Source organism: Euprymna scolopes, chromosome 3, assembly GCF_053919585.1.
Source record: "Euprymna scolopes isolate OS-2025 chromosome 3, ASM5391958v1, whole genome shotgun sequence".
Taxonomy (NCBI): Eukaryota; Metazoa; Mollusca; class Cephalopoda; order Sepiida; family Sepiolidae; genus Euprymna; species Euprymna scolopes.
Window position 1 is genome coordinate 76,180,639 of NC_136484.1, and position 11,832 is coordinate 76,192,470.

The following is an 11,832-nucleotide window of genomic DNA, read 5'->3' on the forward strand; positions in this document are numbered from 1 at the left end:
CAAGAAGTTTTCATCAATTTATTCCACTTGACAGAGATAAAATAGCCATGAAATAATGTAGTAAAGATGAAAACTATGAATTGATATATGACTTCTCAGATCAGGAGTAAAGGTCAAACCCAGAAGCTTGTCAAAACATGGAGCCTCCCCAAGACGAGAGCCATCCATTTCTATGACAAGCATTAGAATTAATGAAACTCAAAAAGGATTAGCATGGAAATAAGTCTGATAAATTATAGTTTTGAGTGTTTACATGTACTCACAAATGAATTTTAAATGTATATTCATTAAAAAAGAATACTAAATATTTTTTAGCTAGCATTTTTCTTAATTCCCTCAAGCAACGCTGGGAAATGGAACCTGCTAGTTTTTACTAATATATATATATATATATATATATATATAAGTGAACGTGTGTGTGTCTGTGTACATTTTCCTATGCAATGACTCTGCCAATTTTAAGTCTACAGACTCGAAATTTGATATACAGGGTATTGAGATTGGGGAAAATCGAGGTGATCGGTTTTTGGCCAGAAATTTGGCGATTAAGGGGTCAAAGTTCAACAATTTGATCTTTGAGAACTCTACCAAACTCCTCCAACAATTTTGGGTCTACGCACTTGAAATTTTAGATATAGGTTCCTTGGCCATGGATCTAACTTGATTTGAGCCTAAAACAATAAATTTTAAGGGGTCATAATAGGGGTCAAAGTTAAAAAAAAAAAAAATTGACCTCTGCGGTCTCTTCCAAATTACTCAGACAATTTCTGGTCTAAATATTTGAAATTTTACATAAAGCGTATTCAGAGATATGGCAAGCTTTTTCATCAGTGTGGGTCGAAAATTTTTAGTTACCAGTATATAAATGTATGTATGTCTGTTTGCATGTCTGCCTTAAACTTTCATAAGAGGTGACGGATTTTACCAAGATCAGTATTGTTTTAAAGTTTGACCTTTCATATGACAAATATTGAAAAATTGGCTAAAACATTAATATCTTCCCCTTCAACTAGGCACTTTTCTACAGGGGGGGGGTCACTTTTTTCGCCAATATTTTTGAAAGTTATCCTCTCTTTTAGATTGTCTAGCTTTAATTTAAAAAAATGTCGCGTACGGTTTGGCGGTGGTCGTAACAGCATAAACATTAGGTTTACCCCATTCTGTTCCTCCTTTGCGGTACGGGTTTGAGCCTGCCTTCATACTATCACTTTTTTTTTTTTTTTTTTTTTTTTTTTGCTCAACATATACATCCAAACACCCAGGCAACGCTGGGCTGAAATATAATTAGTGGGGGTACCTGGCGTTGCAAGGGTGTGCTGAGGTGGGAGGGGGGGGTTAGATCAAAATAAAATGAAAAATAAAGAATAAGCAAACATAATAACCCTGTTTAAATATTTAAAAAAAAAAAAAAAAAATCGCCAACAAACGTGATGCAAAATAAAAGTATCTGAACCATATTAAAATTTTAAAAAATCAGAAAAACAAAAAAAAACAAAAGTGATGGAAACATAAAAAAAAAATGACATGACTGTTTCAATATTTAAACTTCAAAAATCGAGAAAAAAAAAATATCTGATGTCGGCTCAAACATGCAATCTTAAGATAACAACGCTGCTACTAACAACTAGTCTATGACCACGTGAGCGAAATTAGGTTTTTTGTATATATATTTAAAGTAATTCAAGAAAGAACATTTTTTACGCATGCATATTTGGCTAAATTGTCATGAGGGAACGATTTTTTGCTACCCCTCCCTGTAGAAAAGTGCCCATTTGAGGGGGAAGGAATTTGTTTTTAGCCAATTTTTCTATATTTGTCGTCCGAAGGGTGAAGCTTCAAAATCATACTGATCTCGTGAAAACCCACCGCCTCTATCGAAAGTGTTTGCAAGATGTACAAACATACATACATACATTTAAACAGACAGGTGAGATTTATATTATAGATGTGTTTTATTTGAATAAGCATTTCTTTTAAAGTTCATGTTTCTTGATTTTATTTTGATTTTAATATATTTTCTTTTGTCATGCTGAATTAGAGAATTATGGTGATATTAATGTTATACAAATAAACAACAATTATTGAATTGGCTATATTGTTTTTGTTGTTTATTTACTTGAATATAAAATCATAATTATGTTAATGGTTATTATCAAAAAAAATTTTTTTTTTAGTACATGAGTTAGTAAAACATACAAAAGTTTCTAAGAATTGCTTGTCTATAGAACATGTACTACAGAACTATTTCCCCACCTGACTACAACATGGTTGTTATTATATTATTATAAAAATTACAATTTTCCTTAAATTGTTGCTTGTATATTCAATCATTAAATCCTGTCATTATGTGAAGAGAACAAGATTCAGCGATGATCTTTTAAAGACTAAATTTATACGATTTTTTTTTAAAATCCTTTCTTATAAGGAGTCTCTACCCCACCGCCCACCAATCTATTTGAAATTTACTCTTTATGAATATTCAAGTTTCTTGTTTTGCTTTGAAGAATAAAGTTTAAACTCCAATATTTTTCAGGTTGATCAAGTGTGTGTGGTCTGTTGCAAATAAGCAGTGAAATAAAACTGATTTACACAAAACAGAATAATTCTTAAAAGTTGTGCAGAAATTCATTTGCAAGACTGATTAATTCAAATTTGATTTTCCCTTTCTAATTTTTTTTTTTTTGTTATATTTTTCTTTATCCTTTTTAAGTTTCTTTTTTTTTCTTTTAATTCTCAGTCAAAAATTGTTTTTCTAAGGGAAATAAAAACAGAAGTCAGTTGTGAAACTGCATAACTCCACCTGACAACATAAAGATGAGCTAAAGTTTTATTCATATTCATTATTTATTTTTGTATTGTGGCTCCTGTTCTCAAACAGCATCAAAGCTGAAAAAAAAGTTACTAAGGTGAACAAAAAAGTGTGACTGTCACCTTTTCTGTAACTTTGACCTAGATATCTTCCAAATTAAATAAGTTCCAAGTTAGACCAAATATTTTTACTTAGTTTGGTAACGATTGGTTAAGCAATATGTACACCAGGCTTATCACAAACATAATGATAAACTCAATCTGTAAACAAAAAAATTAAAGGACTATTCATAATATGTATTTCTTTAGAAAAAAAAGTGCTACCTTTTGCCAACCATTATTAATTATGCACAAATGCAGTGTTACCTATGAGTGCATGCTGACTCCTATTAATATGGCTTCCTAGGGATACTTATGTTCCAATGTTGTGGTCATCTTCATGACGGTTTTCACTGCCTGCTATTGATTCTGAGAATGTTGAAACTAGTTGACTACTGTGGTAGTGTGAACTTGTTGAACAAAACTCTCGTTGGATAAATGGATTTAGATTCATCTTGAAGATAACTGAAAAAAAAACAGATCAAAGAAGACTTGTAATGACTGTCAAGCAATGGAATCTGAAAATAAATGGTCAATATGCAACTCGTGTCTCATGAAAAGGACACACTAAAGAATGAAGTTCTTTACAGAAATCATACATTTTGTCAAAGATATTCTTTTCTAAATAAAATGATTAATTTTCACAGAAGTCTTACCAACACATGACATTTCTGACTTTACACTCCCACCTATTTTTTTAAATTGTCCAGTTGTTATTGAAACAGTTAAAACTCTTAGAATACTTGTGTATACTTTCTATTAAAAAATTTGGTTTGCCATTGTTTGCACTTCTATTCATAGAAAATCCTATAATTATGTCAATGATTTAATTTTTTTATGTGAAAATTATCTTTCCTGATGACCTAAAGTAGTAATCGTTGACTTTTGATTTAGAGTGGAGGATTTCTTTCTGAATTCATTTTTTTTTTTTTTTTTTTTTTTTTTTTTACACAGTGATCACCACTTATCAAGGCCCGGAAGCCACTCAGGGATAAGGGTTATTGCAAGTACATTACGTTAGTGTGGAGATTTGATGAAGTGTTTACTTAAGGGGGCGGTTCATTAGGAATTTGTTAACGTTGGACTTGAACACATCCAAGTTGTAGTCCGGTGGGAAGCAGGCAGACGGAACAGAGTTCCACAGGCATGCAGTTCTAAGAAAGAAGCTTTGTTCATGGAATCCGCGTTTTGATTTAGGCACAGATGGGGAAATTTTTCACAGTGGATTCAGCTAGACGGGTGTTTTTCGTGAAAGATTGGCGACGGGGAACCAGAGATTGGAGTTCAGACGAGCACCTGCCTTGGAAATAATGATAAAACAAAGATAGGCTCGCAACGTCTCTTCTGTGGGAGAGAGGTTGCAGGGTAGAGAAAAGGGTATCCCCCACTAAGCCACAAAGTCTATTTTGTACTCTGTCAAGGCAGGATAGGCTGTTTTTAGCAGCTCCTGCCCAGATATGGCAACAGTATTCCATCCTTGGACGTACTTGGCTTTTATATAGATAGAGAATTGCATCAGTAGTGAGATATCTTCTGGAGCGGTAGAAGGATCCCACCATCTTTCCAGCGACCTTGGCAACAGACTTGATGTACGTGTTCCATTTCAGATCAGGAGTAAAGGTCAAACCCAGAAGCTTGTCAAAACACGGGGCCTCACCCAGACGAGAGCCATCCATCACAATTGATGCCAGATGGGTCAGAGCGTTGATGATGTAAGGATAGGAGTTTGGTTTTGGATGCATTAAAGGTAACCAGCCACATCTTCTCCCACTGAACCACGCACTCAAGATCAGAGGAGAGAGAATCAGAGAGAACTTTGTCATTTACAGCCTTTGATGTGTTGCCATAGATGGTCGTGTCATCAGCATAGATGTCAATGAATGATTTAAATATGTGTTTAGGGAGGTCATTGATGTAGATCAGGAAGAGAGTTGGGCCCAGGATTGACCCGAGGGACTCCAGCATTTATATTGCAGGCCTCCGATTTTTGTCCATCTACCACTACTCTTATATCAGAGAGAAATGATTTAATGATTGAGAAAACATTTCCAGTTATACCATAGCTGGAAATCTTGTGAAGTAGACCCCTATGCCATACTTTGTCGAAGGCCTTTGATATGTCAAGAGCAATTTGCCCTAGAAAGGAAGCCTTTGTCAAGAGATTTACTAATCCTATGAGATATAACCGTCAGCACATCTGCGGTAGATCTTGCAGAGCGGAAACCATATGTGTCACTAAGAAGGTTATTCCTGCTGAGGTGGGGGTGAGTGTCTGATTAGCTATTTTTTACTTGGTTCCCTTTTCATATCTTAGAATCTCTTTATAACCGATTTATTTAAAAAAAAAAAAATTCAAACATTTAGCATTAAGATTTCTACAAGTCATTTTTTGAGTTGCCTGGTGATTGAATTGGAGTTGATCTGAGTTTCTGTGATGAATTAATGATTGAATAACTATTAATCATTAACAGGCTCTTTATGCCAATTATTAATAAATTTTACTATAATTCATTTCTAAATTTAAAAATATGATATATATAAAGAAATAATCATAGCAAGAGCATAATATATTTATAATACTATATTAGCCATCCATATGTTTGATCTACTTATTGCTCTAGAAATCATTGGTTTGATTGGCTAATTAGCAGATAATTGTATGATTATTATAAATCTGTGAAAGTTTTTTTTTATCACACTTATATTTTCATCAAAACAATTGATGATCAATAATACTAGAATTTTTTTAAATAGAAAGCAACAATCCAGATATTTGTCTGCTTAATTTGTATAACTATTTTTTAAACTGTTCATAATAAATTAATATCATTATTGTTAATTTCCTATATCAAATAGTTGCATCAATATTAACAGTAATTACTGAGTGATTTAAAAGAAAAAAAAAATGGATGAATTACCAAAATTATTTATTTTTCAAGGGAGGTAATTCAAATTAAAACGATTGTAAATTACAATAAATGTATTTAAAACATACGAGGTGCCTTCAATAAGTTTCCAGACTTTTTTTTTTTTTTTTTTTTTTTTTTTTTTTTTTGCCTAGGCATTTTTATTGAAACTCTAGTCCCCTTCGAAGTAATATCTTCCCACTGCAATGCACTTGTTGTACTGTTCCAACAACTTCTGAAAGGCTCCATGAAAATCTTATGTGAGCATGTCAATGACCCTTGTCACAGCCTCTTTCATTTCTTTGTCTCATAACAACTTCTAAGGTGTTTCTTGAGCTTAGAGAATAACCAAAAGTCACAGGGAGCAAGGTCAAGACGATAGGAAGGGTGAGAAACTCTTTTGATGTAGCATTACAAGTGTATGCTGTATTTTCGTGGACATCGGCAATATTACATACCTAATGTGCTTCAACAAGTCATATCTTTTTTTATTTGTTGGTCAATTTTTAAAAGAAAGAGAATAAAAAAAAAAAGCATTCCAATGATGTTAATTTATTTTTTTTTATGCTCCAAGTTGAAAATGAAAAAAAACGGTAAAAAATTACGGTAGCAAAAAGGGAAACTATTTTTTCAATGTTTTCATTTTATACGTTACGTTTGGATACATATGCGCTGGGTTAAATTTGATTGGATATGGCTGAAATTTTACAGGCCATATAAACAAAGAAGTCCATCTCTACTGGTGTTTGATTTTTATTTTTATGCCCACAGGAAGCAAAGTTCTGACCGAGCAAAGTTGACAAAGAACATTTTAAAATTGATAGATGAATCGGCATATATCATCCATTTTCATAATAATAGTTTAAGTATTATTTTCATGTATAATATTTGAGAATTATTAATTGTGCGTAAATTTCTTTAAAATGTTATCTTTTATAGAAATTAACATAATGCACTGAGCTGACTAAAGTATTCTCTTAAAAATAGAAAACTGTTTCGCTGTTTTCGTCATTTTTATTCTGAGTTTGTCAATTTAAAAAAATTATTTTCAAGTTTTTCAAATTTGATTTCCAAACAATACTATATTGAAACAGGGTTATTTATGCCATTTTTCGCGTTCACTTTTTTTTTTTTTTTTTTTTTTTTTTTTTTCAGATTTTTTAAGAAGTTTTAACATCGTTTGTTTTGCATCATGATCATTTTTTTTTTGGGGGGGGGGGGTTCCATCATGTTCACATTTTCTTTTTGTTTTTCCGATTTTAATTTTAACGTTGTTTCCATCGCGTTTGTTTTTTTGGGGTTTTTTTTCCGATTTTTTTTTTAAGTTTTAGCATTTTTTTATATAATATTTAAACAGGGTTATGGCTTCGCTTATTCTTTTATTTTGATTTACCCCCCCCCCCCAAACACACACACACCTCTAAACACCCAGGCGACGCCGGGTACCCCCGCTAGTAACAAATAAAAGGTACTTGTGCACTTACTGAGATAATAACGTTATTATTTAGAAACCCATTCTTAACATGGGGAAGGAAGGGTGTTTTGTTAATTATTCTGTACTTTCACCTAACAATTAAATAAAAAAAATATCGTAAAACTTGAATTAATTTTTTAACTTGTTGTCAAGACCATTTTTTCGAATCTGTAAAACAAACCCGTTTTTGTTTTTTTTAATTGAGGATATCTAAATAATAATAATTAGGCAGTTCGATAAAGAATTTAATTGTGATGCATTTTGTAAATTTTTACCTTGTTTCCGCCTTAACATTTTTAAAGATTTTCAGGTATGCTGAAAACGAATATCGCATTTAAATTTTCCGCAAATAAGTAGCTTTCTGGATATTAAGCAATGTTATTTCTTACATTATTGCTGGTGGGCATCTTGGTATGCACATTTATACATAGTTTCTCGGGGTTGCGTTTGCGCGCTTGCACATACCAAGATGGCCTCCAGTGCTAACATAAGAAATGACATTGGTTAATATCCGGAAAACTACTTATTTGCAGAAAATTTAAATGCTATATTCGTTTTCATCATGCCCTAAAACCTATAAAAGTAATCATTTTAAATGTTAAGGTGGAAACAAGGGAAAAATTAGTTTTATTTCCTTTACATAATTGAATTTTCAGTAAAACAATAGAAATGACAAAAATTACCATCAACTGGTGAATATACAGTTGTTGCTTATCAGGATTTCTGGTATTGTGGAAGTTACATTGGAGATTTATGGTTGCATCTCAGAAAATAGGGGTATATTTTGGGCCAGATAGAGAACATTTACAAGATTGAAAATTGGACTGGTTCCAAAATGCATAAGTTCTAAGGGAATTTCCATCTTTTACAGAAATCCAAAATCTATATGAAAAATTTTCTTTGATTTATTTCTGAGATTAATTCATATCTACTTTTTTTACTTTTTATTTATTTTTTTTTTTTTTTAGGGGAGTAGTGAATACCGACCATGAATGCTCTTTAGGCATTCAATGACTACACCCAAGATTAAGCTTTCTTTTGGTGAGCAGGCAGGAAAATGCCTATTCACAATAAAGATATACTTAAATACTACTATAATAGTTTTGTTCATAGACACCCACTGTATGATACCATGTGCCAGTTTAAGAAAAATTGAAATTTGTACATCTGAATTTATAATTCATGGCTTATGGTAAAGGGATACATCAGATTTGACTGCATAATCAGAAAGAGCACACAATTTTACATAAGACTGCCAAGTTTCATGAGAATAGCTTGAAAAATAAATAAATGGTGATGAAATTACCGAATTTCTTGAAATGTTACCATAATTTAGCCCACTTTTTAGTTGCGTGCAAAGCGACTCTATAAGTCACTCCGTTGGTCCGTCGGTAACACTTTTGTGCTTGGCCTTTTTGGTTAAGATCAAAGGTCTGTTATTAATAGATGCTGTTCTTAGCTTTTTAAGCTTTTCTTGGCCTATTGGCCAAGATCAAAGTGTAAAATTGGTCGGAAGTAGAGACCAAGGTCGAATTCCCTGTCAAGGAAATGGTTCTTGAAGGGTTGGGGGGAGGCGTGTGCTACATACGTCTTTTCCCTCATCCTTTACCATCTGTCTGTACTTCCCCTTCCTGCAAAACGACAAACCAGCTTACAGGAGCGCCTCGACACACTCTTGTGGAACGAGGGTAAGCATTATGTTTGCAGAGAGGTCTGTGTTCGAAATCCGAGCGAGGGAGGCTTGGAACTGCCCGATCTCCTGTGTCACAAGCATGCAGAGAGGTTGGCCTTCCTGAGCCGTTCGTTGTACGTAGACGTTCCATGTGTCACTGCGATTGGAAGCTTGTTTTCCAATCTCATACTCGACCCCTCGGTCGAAGCATGGCGGAGACCGAGGGGGGAACAAACATTCTACGCCGAATGTCGGTCACACTTAGTGTTGCCGAGAACTAGTGTCCTCGAACAGTCTAGAAACAGGCTTTATCGGGAGCTAACAATGCACTAGGCAATTTTATTTTTTGTATATATTTTCTAGATACCCCACTCTCCAACACAAACTGTTTTTCTTCCAAATTCAAGAACTTTTTATTTTCCAATGAATTGAACTTTTTTCACACACGCACACACACACACACACACACACACACACACATTTTAATAAAAAAAAAAAGAAAAAAAAATTTGCACACACACATACAGAAATTGTATATATATCCTTTCTTGCAAAAACGCTGGGGTTTTCATTAGTTAGTTTAGATTCCACAGAGTGAATGAGGTATTGTGGTAAATGTTGCCAGTCAAGAGTAAAGTCGCCAAAGACGCCATTTTTACTTTAGTTACAAAGACCCTGCAACACTCCCTCCCCAGATCTTATAGGGCCTTGTGTCTAAATTTGTTTTGTCTTTTGGATATTTTACTTTTTTAAATTTTTTAATTTTATATTGAAATTTTTTTAATTGTAATATTTCTTTAAATAGAATAAATTAAATATGAAGATCAAAGTGTAGTATCTGTTACATACTGTACTTATTGTGATATAAAGTGGGGGATCACTTTTCTGTATTAATTTAATGTAAAATGATCACCCACTTTAGAACCAGTCAGTCTCAAAGCCATTCAAGTTATTCTCCAGATCATTCAAGTTGTTTTTGAAGGATTTCAGTTATTTTTTAAGCATTCAAGTCATTCTTAAGGTCATTCAATTCATCCTCAAGTTCATTAAAGTCATTCCAAGTCATTTACTTTTTATTTATTTAAGTCATTTCAGCCCATTTTTCGGTCATTTTAGTTTATCTTTAAGATTTTCATGTCAATCCTACATTCACGCATTCATTCATTACACGAGAGCACGCGACTAATGGCTATCGGCCTTGTTCCAAAGAAAAATGTCCATGGAAAAGCCTAAATTTTAGCACTTAAAATCCTCATAACTTTTGAACTACTGATGGTATTTTCATAATTCAAACGGTTTTAAGCATCCTTTATATAGCTCTTTTCATGCAAGTTGATAAAATAACAATTATCTAAAAAGAAAAAATCCACTTGTAATGCTAATTGATGCTCATCTTGGTCAAATAGTCTGTGACAAGGATAAGTTGTGAACTACACCCTTGGGACAAACTTTGTGTAAGTCTTCTATATACTCAGTTCCTCAAAGTACTTATGTGTGCAGTTCTCACACTGACATCAAACTGTGCACTTATTGTCACTATAGACACACAATGGTTCTTATTCATGAAATTCTTTATTTGGCCAATCAACTCTGTTCTGATTTCCTTACTTCTCCTACACCTCTCATCCCTCACAGACTCCCTACCTTCCTTGAATCTCTTATGTCACTCAAAAACTTGTACAAGATTCATGCAAGATGATCCAAAAGCCGTCTGAAGCATTCCATATATTTCTGTGGCAATTTTTCCAAGTTTCAAACAGAATTTTATTGCATATCGTTCTTCTAAAGTGTCCTTATGTCCAGATTGCATTTTTGAAATTCACCAGCTGTGACAATCATGCTTTAGTAGGGTGTATTCCAATTCCTGCTGTAGCTGTTCATTTCAACCTGAAATCATAAAAATTGGCCAGCTATCTCATAAGATGTATAGCGATAACCTATTTGAATTTTTAAGAGTCTACAACAATTTTAAATTCCTGTACGTAAAAGTCTGGAAAATTAAGCCATGTAATGTCAAAAGAATACTTAAAATTATAAGCTGCCAGATAGTAGGTCCCCCTCCCCGCATATAACAAATGCATGAATTTAGAAAATAATAAACAAGTTTTCTTACAATATAAGTGAAAAATTTATTGTCATTTTTTTTTTTTTTTTTTTTTTTTAAATGATCTTATTTTAAAAATAAATTCTTCACAATATATTGTATTTTTGATTACAATTAATGATAATTTATGATCAGTTCATAATATTTTATAAATATAATTTTTAATTTCAAATTTTATTCTTTTAGTCTTTAAAGTAAAATGTTTCTTATTCTTTACTAAAAGCAATGAGTTATACTTTTGCAACTTGATAATAGTTTTTATTTCGTCATTTTGCAACTTGAATATTTTTGTCAACCAGAGATTCTCTTTTTAATTGCTATGGAGAAACTTAAGGTTTTGATTTTTTTCTTTTTCTTTTTTCAGCTTGGTTTACATTGGCGGTTAAGTAAACAGCGCTGTGATTCAAGTAGTATGATGGAATATGTGAGTCATTTGCCATTTTTTTTTTTTTTTTTTTTTTTCCTCATAATACTTACTCACTTTGGTTAATGTTTTGAAAATGTGTTTAGGTCATATTTCTATAAAACAATGAAAAGTTATAGATATTAGCAGTTTCTTCTGGAAATTGCTCAGTTGATTTCTTCATTTCTGTATTAATATAATTGTGTGACCACTTCTTGTGTGTCTGTATATTTCTCATGCCAAGAACCTGGATTATTTTTTATTTATTATTAATGGTTTATTGAAATAAAAAAGTTAAATTTTAATCCGTTTTAGAACATTTTATAAAATTAAATCCATCAAAATACATTGCAGTTTCTTTGAACA

General features: G+C 32.5%; 1 protein-coding gene across 1 annotated transcript in view; it reads left to right on the top strand.

The window, feature by feature from the left end:
• Nucleotides 1-11,832, top strand: part of LOC145256329 (cysteine-rich hydrophobic domain-containing protein 2-like) — a 157,127-nt gene that overhangs the window by 121,498 nt on the left and 23,797 nt on the right. Inside the window, exon 5 of the mRNA XM_080115107.1 lies at nucleotides 11,428-11,487. Within this exon, the coding sequence (XP_079971233.1) occupies nucleotides 11,428-11,487 (60 nt within the window). The remainder of the gene's footprint in view (nucleotides 1-11,427; nucleotides 11,488-11,832) is intronic.